Source organism: Heptranchias perlo, chromosome 1 (assembly GCF_035084215.1).
Source record: "Heptranchias perlo isolate sHepPer1 chromosome 1, sHepPer1.hap1, whole genome shotgun sequence".
Classification (NCBI taxonomy): Eukaryota; Metazoa; Chordata; class Chondrichthyes; order Hexanchiformes; family Hexanchidae; genus Heptranchias; species Heptranchias perlo.
The window spans coordinates 3108864-3120001 of NC_090325.1; the positions used below are offsets into that span (position 1 = coordinate 3108864).

Genomic DNA, 11138 nt, shown 5'->3' on the forward strand with positions numbered 1-11138 from the left:
CGGCCCATAAATTAGCAGATTTATTGAATTCAACTTGCCACAGTGGGATTTTAACTCACCACCTATGGGTTGTTAGTGCAGCCACACTAGCACTACACTATTCACAGGCTGTGAAGCACTTGTTGGCATCCTGAGGATGTGAATGGTGCTATAAATGCAAATTCTTTCTTTCTTTCTCAGTACCTTAAAAACTGATTCTTGCCAGAAACAGTTTCTAACTATTTTACCATACAGGACACTGCACATTGCAGCACTGCTCCCTCCAGCTAGTCCCACTCAGCATCACACTCCTATATTCCCTTGAGTATTGAAGATTAGAGGGTCATTAAATTGACGTGTTTTAAGACGATTAAAGGAGTTGATAGAGAGAAACTATCTACCCTATTTCATCTGGATGGAGAGTCCAGAACAAGGGGGCATAACCTTAAAATTACAGCTAAGCTCTTCAGGGGTGATGTTAGGAAGCTCTTCTTCATGCAAAGGGGAGTGGAAATCTGGAACTCTCCCCCAAAAAAGCCGTTAGAATTTCAAAAGGGTATCAAGGGTTACAGAACCAAGGCGGGTAAATGAACTCACAGTATAGATCAGCCATTTGAATGATTGACTAGCTTGAGGGGCTAAATGGCCTACTCCTGTTCCTATTTCCTATGTTTCTGTAACTGACTCAATGCTTCAAATATTGACACATATCTACAAATGATGTATTAATTTAAAAATCAACAATGTTATTCCTGGCCGCTATCCAGTGATCTTAAATGGAAACTGCATGTGGATGTTGGAGGGGAACAGGACTGAGTCTGCCTGTGTGATGCACTCAATGGCTGAATAGGCCTTGGACCCTCACCATCTAGGCTCAGACACGAGAAATGAGCTACTGAGGCAAGTTACGGCCTATTCGAGATCTGTACTCCAGTGAGTGCAGCAAGGCAGACCCAGAACAACATGGGACGACAACATAAAAACGCTCCTTAACAGCCTGAGCTCCTTAACAGCTGATGAGACACGAGTGAGACCCCTGAACCGTGACGGTTGGAAGAAGCCGGTCGCGGTAGGGGGTAAGCCCCTAGACGATGAGGATAGTTTGCATTAAGGGCTGTTTTCACACAGCTCTGCTGTTACCACTACTTTCATTGAATCAATAAACTCGATGACATCTCAGTTATCAGACGACACAGGCACATCTCAGCCACAATTACTTCTGAAGCGATTTATACAACGGTGGAATAATCCATAGCTGATCAGCAGTGACAAGGCGGAAATGCAATCAAGGCAATTCTGATGACCCTGCTAATTATGAGAATGCAGCTCAGTCCATTTAAGCACATCAGCCAAATTAAATGAATTGCAGCCTCAACAGAGAGGCCAGGCCGTCTGTAGAGAGAGACCGTAGTATAAGGCAGGATGTTGTAGAAATGCACAGCAGTACCCGAGACAAGATCTGAAAGCTCCCACCAGAGACTTTAATGAGTTCTGGTCAAATATCTACACCTGAAACAATGGCAGATTTTGCCGTGGAAATAATGGTGAGGCTAACAGCGCTCACTGTTATTTATGCAAAAATCAGACAACGTCCATCGCCCGCACATGTGCAGTTAAGCGCGAAAATCCGGAAGTCTCTGCCCCTCAGTAAGCTGCGTGAAAATGGAATCTTGCCATCTGGCTCCCCATTCAAATGTAGTGAAGTTCCAGTACTGATCGCGCAGATACGGACTAAACTCGCCACAAATAGTTAGGTCTTGTCCATTCAGTCCAAGCACACTTAACGGCGTGGTGAGTCTTAATTACTGCCAAACAACCTGTCTGGCACTGAAAATTAACTTTTACAAGTCTGGAGTCTCATTCCTTCAGCTTTTAATTATTGTTGGAGATTTTTTTTTTACTTTTTCTTCCTGGTTCTTTTATCTCTCTTAATCCAATCTTTCTTTCCCTCTCTTTATTTATTTTTCTATACCTGATTTGACGTTGAATTCACTATTCCAACTTACACTTGCCGGTTCAGGCCCTGCGCTGCACAATCTGATTGATTAATCATAGAATGGTTACAACACAGAAGGAGGCCATTAGGCCCATCAAGTCCGTGCCGGCTCTCTGCAAGAGCAATCCAGCTAGTCCCACTCCCGCCCTATCCCCGCAGCCCTGCAATTTTTTTCCCTTCAGGTACTTATCCAGTTGCCTTTGGAAAGCCACGATTGAATCTGCCTCCACCACTTCCTCGGGCAGTGCATTCCAGATCACAACCACTCGCTGTGTAAAAAAGTTTCTCCTCATGTCGCCTTTGGTTCTTTTGGCAATCACCTTAAATCTATGTCCTCTGGTTCTTGACGCTTCCGCCAATGGGAACAGTTTCTCTCCATCTCTCTGTCTAGACCCTTCATGATTTTGAACACCTCTATCGAATCTCCTCTCAACCTTCTCTGCTCTAAGGAGAACAACAGCTTCTCCAATCTATCCACATAACTAAAGTCCCCCCATCCCTGGAACCATTCTAGTAAATCTCTTCTGCACCTTCTCTAAGACATTCACATCTTTCCTAAAGTGTGATGCCCGGAACTGGACACAATACACCAGTTGTAGTCGAACTAGTGTTTTCTAAAGGTTCATCAAAATCTCCTTGCTTTTGTACTCTATGCCTCTATTTCTAAAGCCTAGGATCCCGTATGCTTTCTTAACCGCTTTCTCAACCTGCCCTGCCACCTTCAACGATTTCTGCACATATATCCCCAGATCCTGCACCCCTTTTAGAATTGTACTCTTCAGTTTATATTGCCCCTCCGTGTTCTTCCTACCGAAATGTATCACTTCACACTTTTCTGCATGAATTTTATCTGCCACGTGTCTGCCCATTCCACCAGCCTGTCTATATCCTCTTGAAGTCTATCACTATCCTCCTCACTGTTCACGACCCTTCCAAGTTTTGTGTCATCTGCAAGTTTTAAAATTGTGCCCTGTACACCCAAGTCCAAGTCATTAATATATATCAAGAAAAGCAGTTGTCCCAGCACTGACCCCTGGGGAACACCACTGTACACCTCCCTCCAGTCCAAAAAACAACCGTTCATCACTACTCTCTGTTTCCTGTCACTTAGCCAATTTCGTATCCATGCAGCCACTGCCCCTTTTATTCCATGAGCTTCAACTTTGATAACAAGCCAATTATGCGGCACTTTATCAAACGCCTTTTGGAAGTCCATATACACCACATCAACCGCATTGCCCTCGTCGACCCTCTCTGTTATATCATATAGCATACAAGGCTACGGACCAAATGCTGGAATATGGGATTAGAGTAGACAGGGCTTGATGGCCGGCGCGGACACGATGGGCCGAAGGGCCTCTATCCGTGCTGTATAACTCTATGTTACTCCATCAAAAAACTCAGTCAAGTTGGTTAAACATGATTTGCTTTTAACAAACCCGTGCAGCCTTTCCTTTATTAATCCACACTTTGCCAAGTGACTATTAATATTGTCCCAGATTATCATTCCTAAAAGTTTCCCCACTACCAAGGTTAAACTGACCGGCCTGTAGTTGCTGGGTTTATCCTTACACCCTTTTTTGAACAAGGGTGTAACATTTGCAATTCTCTAGTCCTCTGGCACCACCCCCGTATCTAAGGATGATGGAAAGATTATGGCCAGTACCTCCGCAATTTCCACCCTTACTTCCCTCAGCAACCTAGGTCGCATCCCATCTGGACCAGGTGACTTATCTACTTTAAGTACAGCTAGCCTTTCTAGTATCTCCTCTATCAATTTTTAGCCCATCCAGTATCTCAACTAACTCTTCACTTACTGTGATTTCAGCAGCATCTTCTTCCTTGGTAAAGACAGATACAACATACTCATTGAGTACCTCAGCCATGCCCTCTGTGAGATATAAAGCTGCTTGCCCCGTTCACACAGGTCCCAGAAGCCCTGTAGAGGGCAGTGTGCCATTTGGATGTCCTGCTGACAGCAACTTGCCACGCATAACCCCATAGAAAGTCTATAGGCCAGTGCAAATCTAATGCGTTCGCTGCTCACAGCAAAATCTGACCCATTAATTGCCAAAGGCGTTTGATAAAGTGCCACATAATAGGCTTGTCAGCAAATTTGAAGCTCAGGAATGAAAGGGGCAGTGGCAGCATGGATACAAAATTGGCTAAGTGACAGGAAACAAGAGAGTTGTGGTGAACGGTTGTTTTTCAGACTGGAGGGAAGTATACAGTGGTGTTGCCCAGGGGTCAGTGCTGGGACCACTGCTTTTCTTGATATATATTAAGGACTTGGACTTGGGTGTACAGGGCACAATTTCAGAATCTGCAGATGACACAAAACGTGGAAGTGAAGAAAACAGTGAGGAGGATAGTGATAGGCTGCAAGAGGATATAGACAGGCTGGTGGTATGGGCGGACACATGGCAGATGAAATTTAACGCAGAGAAGTGAGAAGTGATACATTTTGACAGGAAGAATGAGGAGAGGCAATATAAACTAAATGGTACAGTTCTAAAGGGGGTGCAGGAACAGAGAGATCTGGGGGTATATGTGCACAGATCTTTGAAGGTGGCAGCCAGGTTGAGAAAGTGATTAAAAAAGCATACGGGATCCAGGGCTTTATAAATAGAGGCATAGAGTACAAAAGCAAGGAAGTTATGTTGAACCTTTATAAAACACTGGTTCGGCCACAACTGGAGTATTGTGTCCAGTTCTGGGCACCACATTTTAGGATGGATGTGAAGGCCATTGAGAGGGTGCATAAGAGATTTATTGGAATGATTCCAGGGATGAAGGACTTTAGTTACGTGGATAGACTGGAGAAGCTGGGGTTGTTCTCCTTAGAGAGAAAAGGTTAAGAGGAGATTTGATAGACATGTTCAAAATCATGATAGGTTTAAGATAAAGTAAATAAAGAAAAACTGTTCCCATTGGAGGAAGGATCGAAAACCAGAGGACACAGAGTTAAGGTGATTGGCAAAAGAAGCAAAGGTGACGAGGAAAAACATTTTTACGCAGCGAGTGGTTATGATCCGGAATGCGCTGCCTGAAAGGATAGTGGAGGCAGATTCAATCGTGGCTTTCAAAAGGGATTTGGATAAGTACATGAAAGGAAATAAATTGCAGGACTATGGGGAAAGAGACTAACTGGATTGCTCTTACAAAGAGACGGCATGAGCTCAATGGGCCGAATGGCTGTCTTCTGTGCTGTAACTTTTCTATGATTCTTCACTGTTACTCACTCACTCCCTCCATCCTCCTTCACTGTTAGTCACTCCCTCCCTCCTTCACTGTTAGTCACTCCCTCCCTCCCTCCCCCTTCACTGTTAGTCACTCCCTCCCTCCCTCCCCCTTCACTGTTAGTCACTCCCTCCCTCCCTCCTCCTTCACTGTTAGTCACTCCCTCCCTCCCTCCTCCTTCACTGTTAGTCACTCCCTCCCTCCCTTCACTGTTAGTCACTCCCTCCCTCCCTTCACTGTTAGTCACTCCCTCCCCCTTCACTGTTAGTCGCTCCCTCCCTCCTCCTTCACTGTTAGTCACTCCCTCCCTCCCTTCACTGTTAGTCACTCCCTCCCTCCCTTCACTGTTAGTCACTCCCTCCCCCTTCACTGTTAGTCGCTCCCTCCCTCCTCCTTCACTGTTAGTCACTCCCTCCCTCCCTCCCCCTTCACTGTTAGTCACTCCCTCCCTCCCTCCTTCACTGTTAGTCACTCCCTCCCTCCCTCCCTCCTCCTTCACTGTTAGTCACTCCCTCCCTCCCTCCTCCTTCACTGTTAGTCACTCCCTCCCTCCCTCCTCCTTCACTGTTAGTCACTCCCTCCCTCCCTCCTCCTTCACTGTTAGTCACTCCCTCCCTCCCTCCTCCTTCACTGTCACTCCCTCCCTCCCTCCTCCTTCACTGTTAGTCACTCCCTCCCTCCCTTCACTGTTAGTCACTCCCTCCCCCTTCACTGTTAGTCGCTCCCTCCCTCCCTCCTCCTTCACTGTTAGTCACTTCCTCTCTCCCTCCTCCTTCACTTGTAAACAGTTTTACAACACCAAGTTATAGTCCAGCAATTTTATTTTAAATTCACAAGCTTTCGGAGGCTTCCTCCTTCCTCAGGTAAATGTTCACTCCCTCCCTCCCTCCTCCTTCACTGTTAGTCACTCACTCCCTCCCTCCCTTCACTGTTAGTCACTCCCTCTCTCCCTCCCCCTTCACTGTTAGTCCCTCACTCCCTCCTCCTTCACTGTTAGTCACTCCCTCCCTCCCTCCTCCTTCACTGTTAGTCACTCCCTCCCTCCCTTCACTGTTAGTCACTCCCTCCCTCCCTTCACTGTTAGTCACTCCCTCCCCCTTCACTGTTAGTCACTCCCTCTCTCCCTCCCCCTTCACTGTTAGTCCCTCACTCCCTCCTCCTTCACTGTTAGTCACTCCCTCCCCCTTCACTGTTAGTCACTCCCTCCCCCTTCACTGTTAGTCACTCCCTCTCTCCCTCCCCCTTCACTGTTAGTCCCTCACTCCCTCCTCCTTCACTGTTAGTCACTCCCTCCCCCTTCACTGTTAGTCACTCCCTCCCTCCCTCCTCCTTCACTGTTAGTCACTCCCTCCCCCTTCACTGTTAGTCGCTCCCTCCCTCCCTCCTCCTTCACTGTTAGTCACTTCCTCTCTCCCTCCCCCTTCACTGTTAGTCACTCCCTCTCTCCCTCCCCCTTCACTGTTAGTCCCTCACTCCCTCCTCCTTCACTGTTAGTCGCTCCCTCCCTCCCTCCTCCTTCACTGTTAGTCGCTCCCTCCCTCCCTCCTCCTTCACTGTTAGTCGCTCCCTCCCTCCCCCTTCACTGTTAGTCCCTCACTCCCTCTCTCCCTCCCCCTTCACTGTTAGTCCCTCCCTCCCTCCTCCTTCACTGTTAGTCACTCCCTCCCTCCCTCCTCCTTCACTGTTAGTCGCTCCCTCCCTCCTCCTTCACTGTTAGTCACTCCCTCCCTCTTCACTGTTAGTCGCTCCCTCCCTCCCTCCTCCTTCACTGTCACTTCCTCCCTCCCTCCCTCCTCCTTCACTGTTACTCACTTCCTCCCTCCTCCTTCACTGTTACTCACTTCCTCCCTCCTCCTTCACTGTTACTCACTTCCTCCCTCCTCCTTCACTGTTACTCACTTCCTCCCTCCTCCTTCACTGTTACTCACTTCCTCCCTCCTCCTTCACTGTTACTCACTTCCTCCCTCCTCCTTCACTGTTACTCACTTCCTCCCTCCTCCTTCACTGTTACTCACTTCCTCCCTCCTCCTTCACTGTTACTCACTTCCTCCCTCCTCCTTCACTGTTACTCACTTCCTCCCTCCTCCTTCACTGTTACTCACTTCCTCCCTCCTCCTTCACTGTTACTCACTTCCTCCCTCCTCCTTCACTGTTACTCACTTCCTCCCTCCTCCTTCACTGTTACTCACTTCCTCCCTCCTCCTTCACTGTTACTCACTTCCTCCCTCCTCCTTCACTGTTACTCACTTCCTCCCTCCTCCTTCACTGTTACTCACTTCCTCCCTCCTCCTTCACTGTTACTCACTTCCTCCCTCCTCCTTCACTGTTACTCACTTCCTCCCTCCTCCTTCACTGTTACTCACTTCCTCCCTCCTCCTTCACTGTTACTCACTTCCTCCCTCCCTCCCTCCTCCTTCACTGTTACTCACTTCCTCCCTCCCTCCCCCTTCACTGTTACTCACTTCCTCCCTCCCCCTTCACTGTTACTCACTTCCTCCCTCCCTCCTCCTTCACTGTTGGTCACTTCCTCCCTCCCTCCTCCTTCACTGTTAGTCACTTCCTCCCTCCCTCCTCCTTCACTGTTAGTCACTCCCTCCCTCCCTCCTTCACTGTTAGTCACTCCCTCCCTCCCTCCTTCACTGTTAGTCACTCCCTCCCTCCTCCTTCACTGTTAGTCGCTTCCTCCCTCCCTCCTCCTTCACTGTTAGTCGCTTCCTCCCTCCCTCCTCCTTCACTGTCACTTCCTCCCTCCCTCCCTCCTCCTTCACTGTTACTCACTTCCTCCCTCCTCCTTCACTGTTACACACTTCCTCCCTCCTCCTTCACTGTTACTCACTTCCTCCCTCCTCCTTCACTGTTACTCACTTCCTCCCTCCTCCTTCACTGTTACTCACTTCCTCCCTCCTCCTTCACTGTTACACACTTCCTCCCTCCTCCTTCACTGTTACTCACTTCCTCCCTCCCTCTCTCCTCCTTCACTGTTACTCACTTCCTCCCTCACTCTCTCCTCCTTCACTCTCTCCTCCTTCACTGTTACTCACTCCCTCCCTCCTCCTTCACTCTCTCCTCCTTCACTGTTACTCACTCCCTCCCTCCCTCCCTCCTCCTTCACTGTTACTCACTCCCTCCCTCCCTCCCTCCTCCTTCACTGTTACTCATTTTTTCATTCAGTTTCTGTCTCTCACACAGGAGCAGGACTCAGTCACTTGACCCATCATGCCTGCCTCACATTTTGATAGCCAATTTGAATCCCAATCCCCTGTCGTATCCCCACATCCCTTAATAACTTCCCAAGTAAATATCCGCCTCCCCGATAACCAATTGATTCTGCACCTCTGATCTGGGCACTGGGTTCCACATTCCCACAACCCTTTGTGTGGAAAGATTTTCTCCTAGATCCCCTTTTTAAAATTATCTTGTTTGAATTTTAAAATTATGTTTCTTTATTCTAGATTCTCCTACTAGAGGGAAGAATTCCCTGACTGCCCTGTCAATTACTTTCATTATTTTAAACACTCACTCCTCCCTCTCCCACGTCTGTTTTTAACTCTCTCTCTCTGCACCCTTACTCATTCCTCCACCATGTGTTTTCTCACTCCCTACCCTCCTTTAAGGTCAGTTTGAAATTCGTTTCCTAGAGGCTGATTGTACCAAAGTATTCCATACAGTTACCCTTTTGTTCTGATTTACAGTTTGTACCTTCCTGCTCCATTGAAAAGAATGGTGAGACCAGGGAGGAATAGCATTGAACTTTTCCAAACCACTTTTCCACAGTGAGAATTGATAGAATTCTATAGGTAACCCATACCCCTGCATCAAAAGCTGGGCAGAGAGGGAAGCAACTGAGCTCTGGCTGAAACTGAGGCACAGAATATACTCTGGGTGGGGACTTTAATGTCCATCACCAAGAGTGTCTCAGTAGTACCCTGGAGGACATAGCGGCCAGACTGGGTTTGTGGCAGGTGGTGAGAGAACCAACATGAGGGAATAACCTACTTGACCTCATCCTCTCCAATCTACCTGTCAAAGATGCAAAGTTCATGACCGTAGTGGTAAGACCGCCCAAGTCCTTGTGGAGACCAAGTCCCATCTTCACACTGCAGATATCCTTCAGCATGTCGTGTGGCACTACCACCGTGCTAAGTGGCATAGATTAAAAACGGATCTAGCAGTTCCTGGGACCCCTTGATCTAAGGGATTGGTACAACACCCCCGGACCCCCGATCTACGGGGTCGGTACAACACCCCTGGACCCCCTGATCTACAGGGGTCGGTACAACACCCCGGGACCCCCTGATCTACAGGGGTCGGTACAACACCCCGGGACCCCCGGGGTCAGCACAACACCCCGGGACCCCCCTGATCTACGGGGTCGGCATAACACCCCCGGACCCCCGGGGTCGGCACAACACCCCGGGACCCCCTGATCCACGGGGTCGGCACAACACCCCCGGACCCCCGGGGTCAGCACAACACCCCGGGACCCCCTGATCTACAGGGTCGGTACAACACCCCGGGACCCCCTGATCTACAGGGGTCGGTACAACACCCCGGGACCCCCTGATCTACAGGGGTCGGTACAACACCCCAGGACCCCCTGATCCACGGGGTCGGTACAACACCCCGGGACCCCCTGATCTACAGGGTCGGTACAACACCCCGGGACCCCCTGATCTACAGGGGTCGGTACAACACCCCGGGACCCCCGGGGTCAGCACAACACCCCGGGACCCCCTGATCTACGGGGTCGGCATAACACCCCCGGACCCCCGGGGTCGGCACAACACCCCGGGACCCCCTGATCTACAGGGGTCGGTACAACACCCCGGGACCCCCGGACCCCCGGGGTCGGCACAACACCCCGGGACCCCCTGATCTACAGGGGTCGGTACAACACCCCGGGACCCCCTGATCTACAGGGGTCGGTACAACACCCCGGGACCCTTCCCCCCGATTTCAGTCCCTCTGACTGGGTTTGAGCTGCTCTGGACCTACTCTCCAAGCCATTAGCATCTCTCCCACCTCAATAGGGGGCAGGAGCTGCAGGAAAGGCCGAGGCTGCTCCGGGGGACCAGGCCCAGCTCCGACGTCGAGGGGGCGGGGCGGGACAAACGGCCGCCATTTTCATTCAAACCGGCCGTCAATCGCTGTTACAGCAATTAAATAATGACCGTGATAACGGATGATATGAAGCCGGCGGCGGCGGCGGCGGCGCCATCCCCTCACCTCACTCTCCGCTCGCTCCATCGCCGACCGCCGACTGCCCCCTGCCCGCACCGCACTGCGCATGCTCCTCCAGCGGTCGCTATGGACGCAGCGCCGGCGGCTCGGCACCCGTCGGCCGCGCGAAAGGCGAGCGGGAAAAATACTCGAAACCGTTTGGGGGGCTCGCAGAGCATTCGAGATCCCAACCCCCCCTCGCTGGGCATAAAGGTTTCTCCTCATCGCACCTTTGGATCTTTTGCCAATCACCTTAAATCTATGTCCTCTGGTCCTTGACCCTTTCGCTAATGGGAACAGTTTCTCTCTATATACTCTGTCCAGACCCTTCATGATGTGGAGATGCCGGTGATGGACTGGGGTGGACAAATGTAAGGAATCTTACAACACCAAGTTATAGTCCAACAATTTTATTTTAAAATCACAAGCTTTCGGAGATTATCTCCTTCGTCAGATGAATAGACCCTTCATGATTTTGAATTTTGTAAACAATTTTACAACACCAAGTTATAGTCCAGCAATTTTATTTTAAATTCACAAGCTTTCGGAGATTTTCTCCTTCCTCAGGCAAATGTTTCAAGATCTCCTTGAAGCCTACGCATTTATACATATTGAACAATAATAAATGGTGTTTACAGACTGCCTCTGCAACTGCCCGTTGCCAAGGCAATCACCGTGTTCAGACAGAGAGGTGTTACCTGCA

The 11138-nt window shown here is 49.6% G+C and overlaps 1 protein-coding gene across 2 annotated transcripts in view; it reads right to left on the reverse strand.

Annotated features, from left to right (window-relative positions):
• Positions 1 to 10506, reverse strand: part of alms1 (ALMS1 centrosome and basal body associated protein) — a 102013-nt gene extending 91507 nt beyond the window's left edge. For both annotated transcript variants that reach the window (XM_067978660.1, XM_067978597.1), the window contains exon 1: positions 10442 to 10506. In XM_067978660.1, the coding sequence (XP_067834761.1) occupies positions 10442 to 10504 (63 nt within the window). In that variant the 5' untranslated portion in view covers positions 10505 to 10506. The remainder of the gene's footprint in view (positions 1 to 10441) is intronic.
• Positions 10507 to 11138: the final 632 nt, after the last annotated feature.